Source organism: Nicotiana tabacum, chromosome 20, assembly GCF_000715075.1.
Source record: "Nicotiana tabacum cultivar K326 chromosome 20, ASM71507v2, whole genome shotgun sequence".
NCBI classification, from domain to species: Eukaryota; Viridiplantae; Streptophyta; class Magnoliopsida; order Solanales; family Solanaceae; genus Nicotiana; species Nicotiana tabacum.
In genome coordinates, this window is record NC_134099.1 from 77,994,253 (window position 1) to 78,017,529 (window position 23,277).

At 41.3% G+C, this 23,277-nt stretch overlaps 1 protein-coding gene and 1 non-coding gene across 2 annotated transcripts; one reads left to right on the forward strand and one right to left on the reverse strand.

Moving 5' to 3' along the window:
* Positions 1 to 3,022: 3,022 nt before the first annotated feature.
* Positions 3,023 to 3,129, reverse strand: LOC142175059 (small nucleolar RNA R71). Its single transcript, XR_012704249.1, has one exon. It is a non-coding gene; the product is annotated as a small nucleolar RNA R71 (small nucleolar RNA).
* Positions 3,130 to 18,042: 14,913 nt separating this feature from the next.
* On the forward strand, positions 18,043 to 18,913 carry LOC142174425 (uncharacterized). The gene is made up of 2 exons (XM_075240218.1): positions 18,043 to 18,174; positions 18,557 to 18,913. The coding sequence occupies exons 1-2, from the start codon at positions 18,043 to 18,045 to the stop codon at positions 18,911 to 18,913; spliced, it is 489 nt and encodes a 162-aa protein (XP_075096319.1).
* Positions 18,914 to 23,277: the final 4,364 nt, after the last annotated feature.

The following is a 23,277-nucleotide window of genomic DNA, read 5'->3' on the forward strand; positions in this document are numbered from 1 at the left end:
CAACCGTCGGATGAGCGATACGAGTCGGGACCTCAGCCTGAGAAGTGGCCTCCGCAGGAATAACCACAGCCGCAGACTCAACTCAAGCAGACCTCGACGAAAGCCAAGTGGTAGGTGTTGCAGCAGGGCGAGCAGATGATGTCGACTGACGAAAAGCTAATGGAGGAGCCCTCGCTCTCCGCACTCTCCATGGCATCGACAAAACTGCATATAAGAAACTAAGTAAAAAGAGAAGAAAAACAACAAACAGAAACAACACCTCACCTGTAAGGGGCCTACGTCCAAATTTTTCATAAAAGGCCGACCATGTGCGAACCCCCGCCGTATGGGGAAGGATGGCACTCGCCCACTCGTGGATACCTTCGACAGACGGAGAGGGCAATTTCTCAGCTGCACAGACATAACAGGGTTTAGTACTGTAATAAAAAGCGGTCGGGTATCTCACCGACTAAAAACATAAGATACTTACGCGCAAAGTTCCACTTCTCAGGGAACCCCGTTGGATCCGCCACAATATGCTCGATCCACACATAGAAATAATTCTCATAGAAATGATGGTTGGCCCTATCGTCCATTTTCACCACCAGACTCTTCAACCCCTGATGACGCATATGAATCATCGTGCCGCGAATGAGTTGAGGGGCGAAGATATTAAGCATGTGATCCAAAGTGATCTCACGACCGGCAAGTTCCGCAAACTTGAACAACATAAGGAACAACTTGTACAGGTACAACGAAAGTTGGGAGGGGCATACCTCGTAAAAACGACAGAAATCTACCACCAGGAGAGGGAGAGGAAGTGTGTACCTAATAAGAAAGGGGTAGGCATAGAACACGCAGTACCCAGGGCGGTCGAAATGGACTATATCGTTCCCCACCGCCGGCCGCATGTCAACGTAACTGGGGATTCCCCACCTAGCTTTCAACTCTGCAATGTCTTCCTCTTTTATAACAAAGGGGATATGTTTCATCTCCACCCCGGCACGACTGCAGAAGTCGGTCCATTATCTCCTAGGACGAGGCAAGATCTCGGTTACCGACGGGACCTGATAATAGATGAATTGGACTATAATTAGGCCCTAAAGAACCACCTTCTTGTATAGTTTTTATGGTAAAAAGTGATAACAAAATGCTCTGATTAGTGCTTTTCATGCGTTGCAGGCTATATACAATAAAAGAAGTATATGGAGTACTTTTGTGATCAATTACGGAGAAAAAGAGGTCAATCGTACAAGTGTACCATGCGAAGGCAGCAAAACCGGAATTGGAGATGGACTGCCGCGGTCCTGGCGTAACCACGGCCGGACCGCAACAGAAGGCTGTTGCGGATTTCGAGAGGCTAGTTGGCTGTGGTCCTGGCGTAACCGCAGTAGGACCGCGATAGGAAGCGGAAAATTGAGGGACTGAAGTGCAAAAACACGGGTGTTTTAGCCCAAAACCCTATATTAAACAATAGAACTCGCCCAAGGGAGGCATGTAATGTTTTAGAGAGTACTTTGGCAAGAAAAACAAGTGTGGGAGATCACCCAAAACATCATATTTTCTTCTTCTCTTTATTTTTCTGGCAATTTTGATCATGAATATTTTCATAGTTTATTTACCCATTGTCATGAGTAGCTAAATCCTTTGTCTAGGGTTTTGATGGAACCTATTGAAGGATGAACTTCTTGATTATGTTAATATAGTTTGCCAATTTAATCTCTATTTGTTCAACTACGTGTTTGTTGTAGTTAATTGACAGGATCCTCAATTAGCTGTGCCTAATTAGTGTGCATAACTCGGGAGAGAGTGCATATTTAGGTAATTGTTGAACAACACCACTCCCAAAGTATAAGAGGGATCTATAACTGCGGGTTTAAAGGTGGGATTAGGGATAACGAAGTCTTGGGTGCAATCTAAAGTGAACTGTAATAAATAAAGCCCGCTAGAGTATCTCGGGAGAGTGTGTCTAGTAAATTATCGTGATTACTCGGGAGAGATTCACGGTAAAAAGAGTGTTCATGGTTGATAAAGATGTGTTGGTAAATCTATATGAAACATAAACATAAGGGATTCTATCAATAGGGGAAATCACTACCTTAGAACCTTCTCATTATTGTTCACAACTTAAGCATATTTAGTTTACAACTGTTTATTGACTTTCAATCTTAGTTATTAAATATACCATCAACTGTTATTCACAACGTTTGGGGAAGTTGATTCTAAAGAATTTAGTAAGTCTAACGAAAGTAATTGATAGGTTAATTCTCTGTGGATTCGACTCTGGGCATAAATACTCAGGTTATATTTGCAACGTCCGCATTGTCCTTTTATAAGGCATAGTTGGGCGTGATCAAATTTTGGTGTCGTTGCCGGGGAATTAACGGTGTTATCAATTACAATTGAAAGAAGTACAAAGATTCTTATTGTAGTCATTTTTTCTCTATACCCAATTTTACATTGAAATTTTAACGTTTATTGACTTGGTTGCACAGGTGCATGCCTAGAAACTCATCGAGATCTGGTGAAGTATTTGAAGCATTATCAGATCCCGAGAAAATTTTCAAGGCCTTGAATCGGGCTAATCGAAAAAACAAACAACAACCAACAACTGCACAATTCGAAATAGTCATGGGGGATCACGAGGAAAACCCAATGGTACCAATAGTGCTAAAGGCTGCTCTCTATGACTGGGCATAACCCACAGCTGAAAATCAATCCACAGCCATTGTAGTTCCGCAGATACAGGCTGAGTCATTCCAAATTACGAATAACATGCTGCACTTGTTGCAGAACAAGGGACTATTTTCGGGGTGCGCAAGTCGAAGATCCTCAGCAGCACTTGAAGAACTTCCTCTCTATCTGCAAAACCCAAAGGCAGCCCAACGTAATTCCTAAAGCAATCAAGCTGTTATTGTTTCCATTCTCAGTGACAGGAGTTGCCCAAACTTGGCTAAACTCACTTCCCATAAATTCTATAACAACTTGGGATGAGTTAGTCAGGCAATTCCATAACAAGTTCCACCCACCCAATAAGACTACTCAACAAATTGATGAAATTTTGAGTTTTAAACAGAGACCAATGGAGACACTGCATGAAACATGGGAGCGCTTTAAAGGGATGCTGGTTATATGCCCGCACCATGGTATTCCAGATCTGATGTTGGGGCAGCGGTTTTACATGGGATTGTCAGATAGCATGAAGAACATTGTTGATGCTTCAGCTGGTGGAGCATTTTTGAGCAAAACATGGAGAGAAGGCCAGAGTCTGCTTGACAAGATGGCACAAAATTCGGGATGGACAACCAGGAATGCACCTATCACTCCAGTGGTTCACTCAGTGCCCTTAGATCCATCCAACTCTATGGCTAAAAATATGGCCACCTTATTGACACAGATGAGTATACTCACCAAAAAGGTGGAAGAGTCAGGGCAGAAGCAGCAAGTACACATCGTAGATACTACCAATGGGGGCTTGTGCGCATCTTGAATTAGTCATCCAATCAGTAACCAATGGAATACAGAACATGATCATCACCACTACCCTGAAGACATGAATTATGTGTCTAATCATGGAGGCCAGAGACAGGGTGGTCAGAATTGGGGCCAGCAAAATCAGCAATACAGGCCAGTCCATCCACAGTTCAACAATGGAAACATGGGAGGTATGAGATCCCCTAACAATATGACACCTTACCCAAGGCCACATGGATATAATAATCAGAGTCAGCAGTAGGGGTATCACCCTCCTCAGCAGCAGCATGGTGGAAGGCAGGAAGATGGGTTTGCTAGATTTGAGGCAATGATGCAGCAGGTTATTGGGTCTAATGCAAAAATTAATGAGAGAGTGGATGCACATGATGCATCAATCAAGAATATTGAAGTGCAAGTGGGCCAAATTTCTATGTCTCTGAACAATCGTCCTCATGGGACACTACCTGCAGACACCCAGATAAATCCAAAAGATCAAGGCCCAAAGTAGATGATAGCGGTAAGTCTACGTAATGGCAGAAATCTAGGTGTAGAGCAAGAGAGGGCTCGAGAAACTAGACAAGCTGAGACACTTATACCAGTGCCTATTGAGCTGGATGAGTCAACGAAACTGACGGAGAAAGAAGCTGAGACAGTCCAGGAACCTGTAGTTGATGTAGCAGTTGATAAGGATCAATCCCAGTTGATTGGGAAGAAGAGACCTCCTGCACCATTCCCTCAGAGGTTGGCTAAGTACCAAAAGGAGGAGCAATACAAGAAGTTCTTCGAAATGCTGAAACAAATCCAGGTAAACATACTATTGATTGAAGCTTTGAAGGAGACGCCTGGGTATGCAAAAATGATGAAGGACTTGATGTCCCGAAAGTTTGATTTCCAAGACTTGGCCACACTTACTCTTACTCAGACATGTAGTGCAGTGGTGACTAGACCAATTGCAGAAAAGCTGTCTGACCCAGGGAGCTTTACAATTCCATGCACTATTGGTAATTTTGCTTTTGCTAAAGCACTGTGTGATCTAGGGGCCAACATCAATCTTATGCCCCTGGAGATTTACAAGAGGTTGGGCATTGGAAGAGCTAGACCCACCTCTATGTTGTTGCAGCTGGCTGACAGGACAGTGAAGCGACCCTCTGGTATCTTAGATGATGTGCTAATTCAGGTAGGAAAATTTGTGTTCCCTGCAGATTTTGTGATCTTAGACTGCAGAGTGGATGAAGAGATTCCCATAATTTTAGGAAGATCATTCTTGGCCACAGGGAGAGCTCTCATTGATTGTGAAATCGGGGAGCTCAAGATGAGATTGAACGATGAGGAGATAACATTCAATGTGCAGAAATCTATGAGGCAACCAAGTGAATTCGCCAATTGTTCTCTTATTGATGCCGTGGATGTAATCATAGAGACTGATGATGAGGTGCTAACCATTGAGGACCCCCTTGCTGCATGTTTAATGAATTTGGATGAGGTGAATGGAGAGGAACTGGCGGAATGGGTGTTGGCATTAGAGGGTAGAGGGTTCTGGGATAGAACTCTAGAATTTGAGCCCTTGCACTTGGAAAATCGAGAGACTCCTCCAGCCAAGCCATCTATCGAAGAACCACCAAAGCTGGAGTTAAAGCCATTGCCCAACCATCTCAAGTATGAATTCCTTGGACCTAACTCCACATTACCTGTTATTATCTCATCTAGTTTGTTAGATGTGCAGGCAAAACAACTCTTGCAGGTACTTAAGGAGTGCAAGACTGCCATTGGGTGGACCATGGCAGACATAAAGGGGATCAGCCCCGCCTGCTGTATGCACAAAATTCTACTGGAAGAGGGACACAAACCTTCCAGGGAACACCAAAGAAGGCTGAACCCTAACATGAAGGAAGTGGTGAAGAAGGAAGTAATAAAGTGGTTAGACACGGGAATTATCTTCCCAATCTCTGACAGCAGCTGGGTTAGCCCAGTTCAATGTGTACCTAAAAAGGGTGGCATGACGGTAGTTAAGAATGATAACAATGAATTGATCTCTACAAGAACAGTCACGGGCTGGAGAATTTGCATGGATTATAGAAAGCTAAATCTAGCCACCCGGAAAGACCACTTCCCACTTCCCTTCATTGATCAGATGTTAGACAAACTGGCAAGGAGGTCACACTTCTATTTTTTGGACGGGTACTCAGGATACAACCAGATCTCCATTGCACCGGAGGAAAAAGAGAAGACCTCTTTCACTTGCCCTTATGGCATTTATGCCTTTCGGGGGATGCCCTTTGGCCTGTGCAATGCACCCGCCACATTCCAACGGTGCATGATGGCCATATTCACTGACATGGTAGAGGACATAATGGAGGTGTTCATGGATGACTTCTCAGTGGTAGGGAACTCATTTGATGAGTGCCTGATAAATCTGACTCGTGTGCTGAAACAGTGTATCGAGACTAACCTGGTTCTGAACTGGGAGAAGTGCCACTTCATGGTACAAGAAGGCATAGTCTTGGGGCACCGAGTGTCAAGCAAAGGAATTGAGGTGGATCGTGCTAAAGTGGATGTAATAGCAAAGCTACCTCCTCTAACTTCAGTCAAAGCAATCAGAAGCTTCCTTAGGCATGTCGGTTTATACCGGAGATTCATAAAGGACTTCTCAAAAATTGTCAACCCTCTCTATAAGTTGTTAGAAAAGATCACCCTTTCTTGTTTTATGATGATTTTAGGGTAGCATTTGAGAAGCTGAAAAAGAGACTGGTCACAACACCTATTATTGTTGCCCCCAACTGGGAGCAACCATTCGAACTCATGTGTGATGCCAGTGACTAAGAAGTGGGGGCAGTGCTGGGACAACGGAAGGACAAGATGATGCATCCAATCTACTATGCTAGTAGAACACTGAGTGGAGCCCAACTGAACTATACTGTGACTGAGAAGGAGATGTTGGCTATGGTGTTTGCTTTCGACAAGTTTAGATCATATCTGATTGGTTCTAAGGTAATTGTATACACTGATCATGCAACACTTAGGTACTTGATTGAGAAGAAGGAGTCTAAGTCGCATCGATTCATTGGGTGTTGCTGCTGCAAGAATTTGACCTTGAAATTCGTGACAGTAAGTGCACAGAGAACTAAGTCGCAGATCATCTATCACGACTTGAGGGAGCTGAAAATGCAGTTGAGGTTGAAGATATTCTGGAAACCTTTCCAGACGAGTAGCTGCTCGCTACTAATCTTGAGGAAGCGCCATGGTATGCAGACTTTGCAAATTCCCTGGCCTGCGGTATAGTTCCCTATGACCTTTCATCTGTACAAAAGAAAAAGTTTTCTCGTGACTACCGCATGTATTATTGGGATGAGCCTTACCTGTTTAGAATTTGTGTTAACAATATGATCCGGAGGTGTGTCCCCGAGATAGAACAATCTTCTGTTTTGCAGGCTTGTCACGCATCGGCTTATGGAGGACATTTTGGAGGGGTCAGGACAGCTGCGAAAGTGCTTGAGGCCGGATTCTTTTGGCCAACAGTGTTTAAAGATGCGCACCAATGGGTGAAGGGCTGCAATGAATGTCAGCGGACCGGGAACATTTCCCGTTGCCATGAGATGCCCATGAACCCAATTCAAGATGTGGAAGTGTTCGATGTCTGGGGGATTGACTTCATGGGTCCCTTCGTCAGCTCTTATGGAAATAAGTACATACTTGTTGCTGTGGATTACGTGTCCAAATGGGTAAAAGCTGTAGCATTGCCCACTAATGATGCAAGAGAGGTGGTGGGTTTTTTGAAGAAGAACATATTCACCAGATTTGGGACACCAAGAGCGATTATCAGTGACAGAGGCACTCACTTCTGTAATAGAGCTTTCGAGAAGTTGCTTGCAAAGTATGATGTACGCCACAAGGTGGCTACCCCTTATCACCCGCAAACTAGTGGGTAGGTTGAAGTGTCCAACAGAGAGATAAAGAGTGTGCTAACCAAGACTGTGAACGCCACAAGAACTGATTGGGCGAAAAAGTTAGATGATGCACTCTGGGCATATAGAACTGCTTTTGAAACACCGATTAGTATGTCACCATATAAGCTGGTGTTCAGGAAGGCCGGCCATTTGCCAGTGGAACTTGAACATAGAGCGTGGTGGGCACTGAAACACCTGAATCTAAACATCGAGGTTGCGGGCACAACGAGAATCACAGAATTGCATGAGCTCGATGAGTTCAGACATCTTGCTTTTGAGAGCACAAGGTTGTACAAGGAAAGAATGAAGAGGTTGCACGACAAGAACATTGTGGAGTGAAATTTCAATCCTAGAGATATGGTGTTGCTTTATAACTCACGATTAAGGCTATTTCCGTGTAAACTCAGGTCACGATGGTCTGGACTATTTAGAGTGGTCGAAGTTTTCCCTTCAGGTGCTGTCAAGATTGCCACAGAGAAAGACTCTCATACATTTAGAGTCAATGAGCAGAGATTGAAACTATATGTGGGCATGAGCGAACCAAAGGAAGTGTCTGAGCTACACCTGACTGGACCACAGAGGTCGAGCGAGCCTTAAATGCGCTCATATGCATTGTGCCGCGACGTTAAATCAGGAGCTGCATGGGAGGCAACCCACGAATGTGTTGTAAGTGAATGCATAACTTCATGAAAAAAAAAAGTAGCAGGAACATGCCCAGACCGCGGTCCCAGCGTAACCACGGTCGGACCATGGTCAAGGACCTCCTCTGAAAGAAGTCTACCGCAGTTCCAGCGTAACCGCAGTAGGACCGCGGTCAAATAACCCCTCAGAAAGAGGTCTACCGCGGTCCCAGCGTAACCGAGGTAGAACCGCGGTAGACCAGCGCGGGCCAGGTAAGTTGCAGAATTTTTTTTTCTTCTTTTTTCTCCCTCCCCCCCCTTTTTTTAATAAACCTAACCCCCCACTATTCCCCCATCCCCTTCTTTCTTCTCTTCTCTCTTTCACACCATCTCCTATCCCTCAAACCCCCATTGTTGCCCCTCCTTTCTTCTCCATCTCTCTCTCTCCACAACCTATCCCTTCCATTCATCCTCAAGGTAAGCTTCTCTATTCTTTTCTCTTTCTTTTACATAACTTAGTGTAATGAGTAGTCTAAATTAGTTTCAATTAAACCCTAGGTAGTGTTTTAGTGTAATTTTTTTCCTTTCTTTTCTTTCCTTTTCTCCATTATTTGCTTCTTTTGGCCATGATTGATGTTTAAATGGTTGGGTTTTCATTGTGCTTAACTTGGGGGCGATTTTTAGAATGTTTGGAGGCCTAAACAAATTGTTTTAGGGTGAAGCTTGGTGGAGGGGTCTAAATGGCCGAAAATTGGGGTGTATTGTAAAATTTTGGAGCACTTTGTGCCCTTCTTAGTTTGTGGTGGTGGTAGCATTTTGACATGATTCGCTTGTGGGAGATTGTGTGGGGTATTATATGGCGGAATTGTAAAATTAATAGTGGTGTGAGGGCAATAGTGGCGGTTGTCAACTTTGGGCACCTTACTAATTGGGTATACTGGCATTGATTGACAAAAGGAAACTGTTTGGTGCCATCGGGTGGCGAAGTCTGAGTACCCATCCGACTGGCATATGTTAGGATGCATCTGATTGTTACCCTGAATTGTCTGCAGGTAATATGGCCCGAAAAAGGTGAAAGAGCTCGGCAAGCACTTCCCAAATGCTAATATTATGATGCCACCAAGTTCCAGTCACAGGAGGCAGAGGACGCATTTCATGCTAAGGCCACCAAAAGCTTTGTCCCTGAGATTCCTGTTGACAAGGCTGTCCTCAGTATGGAAAAAGCAGACATGTATACGGAAAACAGACAGAGGGAGATGGAGTTCTTGTTTGATGAACCTGAGACGGCAAACCCATTATTAGTCCGGGAGTTCTACGCGAACTGCCCGGAACATTTGTGTCGGTCTGTGATTGTGCGGGGCAGGGTGGTAGATGCCTCAATTCTGAAGATTCGCCAGGTCTTGCAGCTGCCCCAATTCACTGGTGACATTGATCATTACCACGATGCCCAAGGGGTCACTTGGGACACTATGATTGAGACAATTTGCGCAGGGGGTCGACCAATCTGGCTACAGGAAAACATTACCTTTCACTCCAAGTCGTTCACACATGAGGCTAAGTGCTGGTTCACCATTATTTGTAGCCGGTTATTGCCCACGGGCAACACGACAGATGTGAACCACCTACGGGCTCTATTGGTGTGGTGCTTCGTCACCAAGAAAGACTTTGATGTGGCGAGAATTATTGGAGATGAAATGATCCTTCGATCACCTCTGCTATCTAAGGGGTTTTACTTCCCCTCACTTGTGATGAGGTTGTGTCTGCTGGATGGTGTCCCCACCAATCCTACAGATGGAGCTTTGCCCGCAAAAACGGCATTCAGAGCTTCAAAGATCACAGTGGGCAGAGATGCACCCACAACCATTGAGCTTGATGATGAGGATGACTCCCCAACACCCATGGCACCATCCAGGAGATCCTATGATGGAGCCGGATCCTCTCGGCGACCCCATACTGGGGTAGGGTTCTCTAGATAACAGTCCAACTGACCCATGTTGCATTCTTTGGAGGAAAAGGTGGCAGATCTTCGCTCCTCGGTGGATGGCCTGCATGTACGTATGGATGCCATGTCTCAGCGGCATGCCAGTTTTGAGAGCCGAATGATATCTTGGTTCCGTGCTTTGGGGAGGGCTTGTCATGTGGATCCCAGCACCGTCTCCGACTCCGAGTGATGCTCAGAGAAGTCTTCTTACCCTTCTGCACTTTATTTGTGTTATGACATGGGGACATGCCATATTCTTTTTGTGTGGGGTGGGAGACTTGCTTTAGTGGTGTATTGTTAGTGTACATATACATTGGTTGTAAAATAAATAAATGTAGGAGACTCTTCCTGAGGACGGACCACTTGGACAGTACTCTTGAGGGAAGTAGTCCATTTAGATTTTTTTTATTTTATTTTTCTTTTTAGGTAGTGTAGTAATTCCTCCTTGGTTTTTCTTTTGACCACGGTTCTTTTCCAAGGGCTTTTCTTGGACTGGGTTAGGTAGATTTTTCTTTAATATTTTTAGAACCCTTAGGACTCTATTGGACCAAGATGGGTGAAGGCAAGAATGCAACCCGTAATGTACACACCTGCAAATAACTAAAACAAACTTGAGGGTGCGACGTCTAGGCTCGTTTGTAGACTCGTAATTTTATGCTTTAATTCTGCACACCTTGTCTTTCTTGAATGCTCACGTAAGTGTGTGTGAGATAATACTTGTATTCTGTGCTTGCATGCGATACCTAGAACTTGCCCTGTGTGTTTGCAAAGCGAAATAGAAGTTGTTTGGCCTTAGAGATGATTGAGGCAGTTCCTTGTGTAGCCTGTATAATTATGAATCCACCTGTACATATTGCCATAGTTAACCCGTTCAAACCTGAAGCATGTTCTTTGATAACCTTACAATAACCTACATCCCTGTGTTTGAATAGTTTGACTGTTTGGACCTGTACCTCCTAGAAGCACTTGAATCGTTAAAAAGCATATAAAAGTCAAAGTGTGGGGTAGTAATGGAGTGGGAAAAGGAAAATCAGGAAAATACTTGAATGGTGCAATGGCTGTTAAAAAAAAGAGGCCAGTTGCACCTAAAGAAAAGTAGGGGTAGCCTATGAAACAAGTGTGGAAGAATGATTGGGTTGAACATGGAAATTGGAATAAAGGGAATGATTGTATTAAAAGTGCTTAGGGAGGTTAGTCACTATATCCAAATATATCATACCCGTTCCTTAGTCTACATTATAACCAAATAAAGACCTCTTGATCTTGGACTGAATAACTCGATTAGTAGAGTATTACACTAAGGGCAAGTTTATGGTGTATCTGTGTGGCATGTGAATGTTCTTTGCTGAGAGTGAGTGGATTCGTTCTATCTATAGTTCCTTGTTGCTTGATTTTATGTGTGTGGAACTTCCCTCAGAAATGTGATGTGAGGGCATGTGACTCAGGAAGAAAAAGCAAGTTTTCACCTATTTAGAGTAACTAGAGTAAGCACGAGTGTGGCATGGCATTAGAGTCTTCATCTGAGGTGTGGCTGTTGCACTGCTTAGATTGTTCTTTCATAATGGCGGGTGTGACATAAACTGGGTAATGCATCGAACGATTAGGCCTAGAAGTGTGGTTCAACTTGTTCGAGGACGAGCAAAGATTTAAGTGTGGAGTGTTGATAATAGGTGAATTGACTATAATTAGGCCCTAAAGAACCACCTTCTTGTGTAGTTTTTATGGTAAAAAGTGATAACAAAATGCTCTGATTAGTGCTTTTCATGCGTTGCAGGCTATATACAATAAAAGAAGTCTATGGAGTACTTTTGGGATCAATTACGAAGAAAAAAAGGTCAATCGTACAATATCCGCTAAGTGTACCATGCGAAGGCAGCAAAACCAGAACTGGAGATGGACTGCCGCGGTCCTGGCGTAACCACGGTCGGACCGCGGCAGAAGGCTGTTACGGATTCTGAGAGGCTAGTTGGTCGCGGTCCTGGCATACCGCGGTATGACCGCGATAGGAAGCGGAAAATTGAGGGACTGAAGTGCAAAAACACGGGATTTTTAGCCCAAAACCCTATATTAAACAATAGAACTCGCCCAAGGGAGGCATGTAATGTCTTAGAGAGTACTTTGGCAAGAAAAACAAGTGTGAGAGATCACCCAAAACATCATATTTTCTTCTTCTCTTTATTTTTCTGGCAATTTTGATCATGAATATTTTCATAGTTTATTTACCCATTGTCATGAGTAGCTAAATCCTTTGTCTAGGGTTTTGATGGAACCTATTGAAGGATGAACTTCTTGATTATGTTAATATAGTTTGCCAATTTAATCTCTATTTGTTCAACTACATGTTTGTTGTAGTTAATTGACAGGATCCTCAATTAGCTGTGCCTAATTAGTGTGCATAACTCGGGAGAGAGTGCATATTTAGGTGATTGTTGAACAACACCACTCCCAAAGTATAAGAGGGATCTATAATTGCGGGTTTAAAGGTGGGATTAGGGATAACGAAGTTTTGGGTGCAATCTAAAGTGAACTTTAATAAACAAAGCCAGCTAGAGTATCTCGGGAGAGTGCGTCTAGTAAATTATCGTGATTACTCGGGAGAGATTCACGGTAAAAAGAGTGTTCATGGTTGATAGAGATGTGTTGGTAAATCTATATGAAACATAAACAGAAGGGATTCCATCAATAGGGGAAATCACTACCTTAAAACCGTCTCATTATTATTCACAACTTAAGCATATTTAGTTTACAACTGTTTATTGACTTTCAATCTTAGTTATTAAATATACCATCAACTGTTATTCACAACGTTTGGGGAAGTTGATTCTAAAGAATTTAGTATGTCCAACGAAAGTAATTGATAGGTTAATTCTCTGTGGATTCGACTCTGGGCATAAATACTCAGGTTATATTTGCAACGTCCGCATTGTCCTTTTATAAGGCATAGTTGGGCGTGATCGGGACCTCCTTATCTTCCACCACTTCTAATCCTCCGATGGCCAGAGCAACATTTTCCGGCGTCAGAGTTGTGGCAGGGGGATCAGCGTGAGAAGAATCACCAGCCATTTTGTCAAGATGGTGTAGCAAAAAGATAATGGAAAAGAAGGATGAAAGTTTTTCGGTCAACTGGGGGTGAATAAAAATTCGGAGTATCAGAAAGAAAGTATATTCGAAAAACTCTTTCAAGAAAAGGGCAAAGAAGTGTTTCAATCGAATGATGTGTTACTTCTATTTATAAGAGACATAAATTCCCCAAGCACGAAACCCAAGAGTCGCCAATAGAATCTGATAGGGCACGAAATGTTTCGATTCCCTAGGAACGTGTGTCATAATGGTGGCAACCACGAAACAACGTTTCAATCCAAACGACTTTTCGATTCCGAAACTGCCGCAACAGTACAAGGATATTGAAATAGCGTCGTCACCTCACTCAAAACCTAAGGAGCATAACCGAGGGATAGTAGTCAGATTTCTCTCCGATTTGTAGCAATCATGATCCATCTGTCTGGCCCGACATGGGACGACCCTGACAGACGGAGGGACTAACTGTATTGGTCAAAATCTAACCACTGCGGTCAAGCTGACTAGCATCTCGTCCAAGAGACGGGGTATCAAAAGACGACATGGTCCATTCTACATCCCGCACTCACGACATCCATCGAGTCGGAAGGAACAACGTCCAGGGAACGACCAAGATAGATAATGTGAGAGAGTCAGACCAAGTAAATAGCAAAGGTCCCATGACTATATATAGGAAGGAAAAATCTTCGGTTGTGGGAGGGGGGAGGGTTTCGGGGCTTCTCCCTTTCTCCTTATTTCTCTCTTCTGCAATCTTCATAATAAAGAGGATGAAGCAATCTCCAGAGAAACATGTAAAACCACTTCTTCCATTGACTAATGGGAACATCTTATGTACTATCTATTCAAGTAGCTCATTAATCTGAAATTTATTATGTTTAACTAAGATTTACCCCTTCACTTTCTTTAATTGATTTGTTCAAAAAAGTTCCAATATCTTTTGAGTCAAATAGTATTAGCTAAGACATGCCATCTTTCTTATAAGTTTGCGTAGTTTCTTCAATTTATTCTACAAATAAGTCAAATCCGTAAAGTCTATTTCAATTAATTATTCATACTTATAAATCCTAACATTAGGTGCAAACTCGACCATACGAAGAGTCACGAAGATTATCAAAATCCTTTTTTCTTTGGGGGGTGGGTGGGTGGGTTGGGGGGTGTTGTCATATAACTGTTTGAAGTGCTAACTCCTACGGTATTGGACTTGATAACTACTGAAAATAGTAATAAATGGACATAGTAAGATGTTAACGAGGAGCGTTATAACCATTAACTCTAATCTTTATAAAACAGAATTTTAATTATTTAAGTGCTTAAATTGGGGGAAACACAGTCATTCGAATGGAGTCATATTTATGATATGTTTAGTGTAGCGATCACAATTTTCACGTGCCTCATTTGTTTGTACTTAATGTAGGTTTGTTTGTACTTAATGTAGGTTTGAATCTTAATCATTTAAATTTTAGATATTAAATACGTTTGATCTTTAAATTTATATTTTAATTATTCAAATCTTAGTCATTAAGTATGTTTATTTTTTTAATTCACAATCACTTAATAGGTCTAAATATGTCTAAATAATTAAGATCTATAACAAAAACTTAATTTCAATAAGGAGCTATCATCCACATTCACTACTAGCCACCGCCACCGCTACCACCTACCATAACTACCATCATGCACCATCCACCATCGACATACTCAACCACAACCACCAGTACTCACCACCACCATCCTATACTATTGCCGCCATTGTCCAGCATTACCGACTACCACTATCTACTACTTCCACAATTATTAACTATCACTACCCAACACCAAACACCATCGTCCTCAACCACCCGCCCATTGACATCAACTACCACCACCAACCACCACCATCATTATTAGCCATAGCTGTCATCACCAACCATTATAAACTATTACCACCAACCACCAACTAACACTACAATTATCAACCATAGCCGTCATTACCCACCATTATAAATTACCACCACCACCCATAACTTCCTTTCTTAACTACAACTATCATCATCACCCACAATTATCAACTACCACCACCAACCATCGCCTCCAATCAGTATCCGCAAGCACCACCGTTAACCAGCACCCCACGAACTGACATTTTATATTTTAAAAATTTTGTGTGATAGAATATTAGCTTAATTAATATTTTTTTATTTGAATGTTATATTTATTAACTTTTAAATAAAGATAATTTTTATATATTCAGACGTTGAAAAACAAACAACCTTAATTATTTAGTATTCAAATTTTTATATTCAGATATACATACAAATCAGATATCTTAATTTTAATACATATTTTAAAATTCAGATGTGCATTTCGATTCAGCTGACATCTTAATTTAAAAAAAATGAGGCCTAAAACATCTTTGAAGACAACATAGTTACATAATTACTCTTTTAAGTTAAACTCGATTGGGGTACATATGAATGGATATAAAGGAGTCTAAGCAAGCAACAACGGTCTAATTGATGGAATACAAGTACAAATAATGGAAGTAAATAGCCAAGATTACTTGCATATAATACAGACAACACACAATCACAAGATTTAATCAAATATAGATTGGTATTTATCTCTTGAAGTGTGACTTTAATTGCGAAATGAACCTTCAAGCATGAGTCAAAAGCATCCACAAGATCATTCTTCAGTTTCAATGAATCAAGCAAAAGTGTTTCAGTTCGTCCACCAGATCATTATCTCCACTAGTTCTACGGTCTCCTATCGTATTACCAGAATAATGCTAGAAATATGTAAAAATCAACAACAACAACAACAACAATCCAGTATAGTCCCACATGTGGGGTCTAGGGAGGGTAGTGTGTATGCAGACCTTACCTCTATCCCGATGGGGTAGAGAGGCTATTTCCGATAGACCCTCGGCTCAAGAAGACGAAAAGACAAAAAGAGAAAAAGAGAAAATATATGAGTACCATCATGAAAATAATAATAACAACATAAGAACCAGTGAATAGATGAAAGGCAGAAATAATGACCAGTAAATATGTAAAAATCGTGTAGGAAAATTTCTCCTAGAAAAAATAGATATGAATCTAGAAATGAGGTCTTCCCCCCTTATCTTAGTCAGGGCTACTTGAAGATTCTTTCATCTCTTCTTTCTTTGTGTTGAGAGAGAGAGTCGCCAAAAGGCTCATTCCAGGAGTGAAAGAGAACCTGGCTTGCTTAGCAACCAAAGCTAGCTTATAAGGAAAAACCTGTTAATGGGAGACCCTTCTTTGCCGGGCCGGGTACTTCTGCTTTATCCCTTTCCTTGCTTTTTTGCTCGGCCACTCTCTGTTCTTAAGTAAGGGTTCCTCTCTCTCAAAAACAAATAATATGTTAATCGTTACCGATACCAAGCAGAGTTGCTTTTCCTTGCTCCAAAGGAGATCGGTATTGGTAGAGTCGCATTCAACCCCGTCTTTTTGCCCTTTGGCTGGTAATCACATCGGTCATAAGGTGGTCTATCACCTCGGTTGGGGAGAAAAGTTTTTTTGTTGTCGGAAAATCCCTCTCCGCTTTATTAAATTCTTCTCTTAGCCGAGAGCTCACTCAATTCCTTTTTAAACTTTCGCAAAGCTCTCCTTTCCTTAGAGTGAGTTGGTTTTGAATGAAAAAATATGCAAAAACTGTAGCTCAACTATGAATAAGACCTTTTATACAATGCAAGTTTTAGGGTTTAAAATCATTTCTCAAACCTGTTAGGTGTTCATTTTTCACCAATGAATCATATTCCATTTGATCACATAATATAATTGACGGGACTTCCTATTATGTAATTAATTCCAAATATTTGAATTAATTATACGATCATAAATTACGAATTATTTCACTAAAAATTCATAACTGTACTTCTCCATTTAATTTTGAAATTCTTCCATTAACTTTATTTAACTACCCATATTAAATGCATCATTTCGCTTAATTTATTTCACGTGAGGATAGAAAATCCACCTGCTGGGTTTACACATAAAACTTATAAGCTTTGGCCAAGGAACTCACTTATCTTTTTTCTCTTTTTTTGCTTTTTTTTCACAATTTTTCTGTTTATCTTAACTTGAAAAGTCCACAAATCCCTAAATAATTTTCAATTAAAAGTGAAAGGAGTTACTTGAGGACAATAAAAGACGAAATACGCTACTGTGATTTTTCATCTTCTTTTTATTTATTGTATTAGATGAACCCATAAATATTATTAAAGGTTACTTTTCATCCTGTGCAAATATAGAGAACTAATCACATCTTCCTTCCCAAAATGACAGAACCTATGCTTAACCAAGTATTTGTTGGCATAAAATTCTTAAGTAAGAGGAAGCAAAATTGTAAATATCGATGAAAATACTTAAGAGTATAGTGGAAGCAAAAGTGTCCGTAAAATCTCAATCATTGAGACACCGGCGAAATGCGGAGGCGATTGCGCAACTCCATTTGGTGGAAGTAGCAGAGAAAATGTGGATAAATCTCTAACATTTACACTTAAATTGTTATTTGTTGCAGGTAGGAAAAAGTTTGTTATCAATTATGATATTTTCGTAAGAGCTCTTTGGGGTTAATTTATCAAAACATCTGAATACTGGTAAAAAGAGTCGTAGTATACTATATACTACACTATGTTGATAGCGTGTAGACAAGAGAACATTTTGTGATTCAGTTTCATAGTTTTTGGTTTCCCACTTGAGATGTTAAAATATGCAGTTCAACGAGTTATATTTACCCTGTTTTTTCTTTTCTCTTGAGACTTCATTTTCCATGGAAGGAGAGGAAGCTGATTTTAAGGCATGAACACTGTAAGTTCATTGATTTTTTTATTCATTTCTTTTTGGCATTCAATTCTACATACGACTCTAATAACCATAAAATGACAGTGTATTCATTTTGTAATTTTGTGTTTTGAGTCTTGGATGAAGAATTCAAGAGGCATTTCTAGGAGGATTTGGATGAGATGGTGCGTGGTATCCCGCATACCGAGAAGCTTTTCATAGGAGAAGATTTCAATGGCCAAATTGGAGTGAAGTCTGGGGGTATGATGCTGTGCATGGTGGCTTTGGTTTTGGAGATAGAAATGGAGGAGAATGTCTCTACTGGACTTTGCTAGAACATTCGATTTGGTGATAGCAAACTCAAGTTTTCCGAAGAAGAGGGAGCACTTGGTCACCTTTCGGAGTTCGGTGGCCGAGACTCAAATTAATTATTTACTTTACAGGAAGTTCGATAGAGGTCTTTACACGAATTGCAAGGTCATCCCGAGTGAGAACCTCTCGACCCTTCATAGGCTCCTGGTCATGGACCTTGAGATCACGAGGAAGAGGAGGAAGAGGGAGATGTATAGCTAACATAGGATCAAGTGGGGAGCCTTGACGGAAGCTAAAGCGCATGCGTTGGGAGTTAGGCTAGTGACTATGAGGGCTTGGAGGAGTAGTGGGGACGCAAGCGTTATGTAGACCACGACTGCACAGTGTATTAGAGAAGCCTCAGGAGAGGTATTAGAGGTCTCAAAAGATTATTCTGGTGGTCACAAGAGAGACTTATGGTGGAATGGAGAGGTGCAAGGAAAAGTGAAAACCAAGAAAACAACATATCTGAATCTAGTGAAAAGTGTAGACGAGGAGGAGAAGAAGGAGAATAGAGAGCATTATAAGTTGGCTAAAAAAGAGGCAAAGCTAGCAATTACAGCGACCAAGACTGTAACTTTTAGTCATTTGTATGAGGAAATCGAGGGCCAAGGTATAGATAAGAGGTTGTTCAGGTTAGACAAGGCACAAGAAAGGAAGACGCGTGATTTGGACCAAGTAAAGCGCATCAAGGACGAATAAGGTAGAGTTTTGTTAGATGAAGGGCTTATCCGTCGGAGATGGCAGACCTACTACCATAGTCTCTTGAATGAGGAGGGGGACATGAGCATTGTACTGGGTGATTTGGAACTCTTTGGGAGTTGCTATGATTTTGTAGGTGGATTAGAGTTGATGAAGTTAAGGGAGCTATGTGTAAGATGAGCAGGGCAAATGATCAGGTCGGATGAAATCCCAGTAAAGTTTTGGAAGAGTGCGGGCTAGGTAGGTTTGGAGTGGCTCACTAGGTTATTTAATGTCATTTTTAGAACAAAGAAGTTTCCCAAAGAGTGGAGGTGGAGCATGATGGTTCCTGTATACAAGAACAAGTGTGATATCCAAAATTGCAATAACTATCGGGGTATCAAGCTATTTAGCCATACTCTGGGAGAGAGTGGTAGAGTTAAGGGTCAGGAAGAGTATGTTTATTTTCAAGAACCAGATTGGATTTATATCGGGGCATTCGACTACAGAAGCCATCCAATTTGTTAGGAGATTGATGGAGCAGTATAGGGAGAGAAAGAAAAACTTGCATATAGTGTTCAGTGACTTAGAAAAGACGTAAGATAAAGTTCCGAGGGAGGTTTTGCGGAGATGTTTGGGGGCTAGAGGTGTACATGTTGCCTAGGTTACGTTGATTAAGGACATGTGTGATGGAGCAAAGATCCGAGTGAGGATAGTGGGTAAGGACTTGAACCATTTTTTGGTTATGATGGGGCTGCATTAGGGGTCGACACTCAGCCCTTTTTTGTTTGCTCTGGCGATGGACGTACTGACGTGCCACATTCAAAGGGAGGTGTTGGGGTGCATGTTATTTGCGGATAATATTGTATTGATTGATGAGATGTGAGATGATGTGAACGCGCAATTAGAGGTATAGAGGCAGACCCTAGAGTCTAATGGTTTCAAGTTTGAGTAAGACAAAGACAAAATACTTGGAGTGTGAGTTCAATGGAGAGACTCAAGGAGGGGAAGGGGAGGTGAGGCTGGACTTACAAGTCATCCCTAGGAGATGAAGTTTTAAGTACCTTGGGTCTATTAGTCAGGGGGTGGGGAGATTGATGAAGATTTCACACATCATATTGGGGCGGGATGGATGAAATGGAGACTCACTTTTGGTATTCTGTGTGACAAAAAGGTACCACCGAAACTTAAAGGTAATCTCTACATAGTGGTGGTTAGGTATGGGGCTGAGTGTTGGCCAGTCAAGATTGCTCATATCCAGAAGATGAAGGTAGCAGAGATGAGGATGTTGAGATGGATGTGCAGGCACACCAGATTAGATAGGATCAGAAATGAGGTTATTCAAGACAAGGTGAGTGTGGCCCCTATTGAGGACAAGATGCAGGAAACACGGCTTAGGTGGTTTGGACATGTAAGAAGGAGGAGAACAGACGCCCCGGTGAGGAGGTGTGAGAGGTTGGCATTGGGGGGCTCATAGAGAGGTAGAGGTAGGCCAAAGAAGAGGTGGGGAGAGCTGATTGGGTAAGACATGACGCAAATTCAGTTGACCGAGAACATGACCCTTAATAGGAAGGTATGGAGGTCGAGGATTAGGGTAGTAGAGTAGGTAGTTTAGAGTGTTCATAACAGTAGTATTGGCACGTAGTCTCATTTTCTGTTGGTAGTAGATTTTTATGACTAACCGTTGTTTGCTTTCATTTTTTATCACCTTACTATCTTGTTGTTTTTATTTTGATTTTATATGACTTTTTGGTACTGTCCCTTATTGTTTATATGTTCATTAATGTGGTGCTTATACTTTCCTAAGCTGAGGATCTATTGAAAATAGTCTCTCTATCCTTACAAGGTAGGGGTAAGGTCTGCGTACACACTACCCTCTCAGGCCCCACAGTGTGGGATAATATTGGGTATGTTATTGTTATTGTTGTTGTTGTTGTTGTTGTTGTTGTATTTTGAGTCTTGATTCAGAGGCACATGACAAACCCCTAAATAATTTGAAGTGAAGCTCATTGTATATATTTTTGCTTTACGGATGAGACAAAGGCAAACACAGGTGTCACGACCTAGAAATCTCACCCTTGGGACAATGATGGTGCCTAACATTTCACTTTCTAGGCAAGTCAATGTTAGAATATTTTATCCATTTTAACAATTCAGATTAAATAATAATAAAGAAGCCGAATAACTGAAATAATTCTGAAGTAAAGTACGAAAAATCATAACAATTGAAATATCTAATACAACCTCGAATCTGGTGTCACAAGTGCATAAGCCACTAGAATAATAAGATAAAGGTCTGAATGAAAGTAAAGTTGTTTGAATAAAGAATACACAACTAAATAAAGCAGAAGGGGACTTTAGGTCTGCGAACGCTGAGTAGCTGTACCTCAAGTCTCCGTGCTGATAGCCAACCTGAGCAATCTACTGACCGCCACTAGGACCAACTCCAAAATCTGCACAAGAAGTGCATAGTGTAATATGAGTACAACCGACCCCATATACTGTAAGTGACGAGGCTAAGGCGTGCCACTTAAAATAACTTGTATGCAGTGTAAAATAATGATGGAAATGAAATAAGGCGATAAACTCGTGAAACAACTCAATCCTCAAAAGAAACCAGTAAATGCCAAAATTATCAATCCTTGAAATCTCGTACGAAAGTACCGAAAACAACACAATGCAATAAGGAATGTAAATCACATAAAATGTTGCGGCGCGTAATCCGATCCCACCGTACAACACAATTCTCCCTTATTCCTCCATGTAATTATCAGTAATAATAAAATAAATATGTGTTGCGGCGCGCAACCCGATCCCACCATATAACACAATTTTCCCTTATTCCTCCGTGCAATTACCAGTAATAATAAATATATATATGTTGCGGCGCGCAACCCGATCCCACCATATAATCAGAGTCAATATCATAATTCACCATTATTTCACCATATCAATCCAGCCTTATTTCACATGTTGCGATGCGCAACCCGATCCTACCATATCAATATAAATTCACCCTTATGAATTTAGGAAGAAAGTAGATTAATGTCACTTACCAATGAATTTAGGAAGAAAAGTTCTTGGGAAAATCGCCTCTAGGGTGTTTAGCATTGAGAATTTGAAAAAATGAGCTAAAATCCCGTCTTTCCCTTCTTTTTTCCGGGCGCAGATATCGCAATTGCGACCCGGGGTTCAAAATTGAGAACCCTCCAAATACGAGAAAGCCCTCACAAATGCGAAGTTTCCCCACCTCTGTTGCCATCACAAATGCAATGGTTTTGTTCGCAATTGTAAACTTGGACCTTCGCAATTGCAGCCTTTTGATCGCAAATGCGAACCACTCTCCCCCAACACCCCTTCACAAATGCGAACTACTTGTTAGTAAATGCGAACCTGACAGAGGAAATGAAAGTTCGCAAATGCGAACATTGACCTCGCAAATGCGAGATCAGAGGCTGCACCAGAACCAGATTTTTTACGAGCTATCTTTCTCAAGTCCAAACCACTCCGAAGCCTATAAACTCACCCAAGCCCTCAGGGCTCCTAACCAAACATGCACACAAGTCCAAAGACATCATACGAACTTGCTCGTGTGATCAAAATACCAAAATAACACCTAGAACTACGAATCATACACCAAAACGAATGAAATTTTCAAAAAAACTTAAGAACTTTTATTTTAACAACCGGACATCCGAATTACGTCAAATCAACTTTGTTTCGCACCAAATTTTGCAAAAAAGTCATAAATATAGTAATGAACTTATAATAGCTCCAAAACTAAAATCCGGACCCCGTAGCAACAAAGTCAAACTTCGGGCAAACTTAAAATTTCTTTCAACCCTTAAACTTTAATTTTTCAACAAATTGCGATAAATCAAGCTAGGGACTTCCGAATTCGATTTCGGGCATATGCCCAAGTCCCAAATTATGATACAGACTCCTCGGGACCTTCAAAATACGTATCTGTATCCGTTTGCTCAAAGTATTGACTGAAGTCAACTCTAATAAGTTTTAAAGCACGATTTCACATTTTAATAAATTTTTCACATAAAAACCTTCCGAAATAAGATACGGACTGCGCATGCAAATCGAGGAAGGCTAAACGCAGCTATTTGAGGTTTCGAAATATAGAATTAAGGGTTAAAACTATAAATGACCTATCAGACCATCACAAAAGGCCAAATAAGAAGGATATTATAGAGTTTGCAGAGCTAAATTGCATACTATATATATGGTATCAAAAATTTATTTTCAAGGAAGAGCTTCCAAGAATTTCAACCGAGAATATTCGGAAGCTTGTGCTTAGAGATATGTTAAAGTTATGTGAAAAAGCAACCTCCATGAAGATGAGGTTGTTCCTTTTGTTGTTCGTACTCTCCATA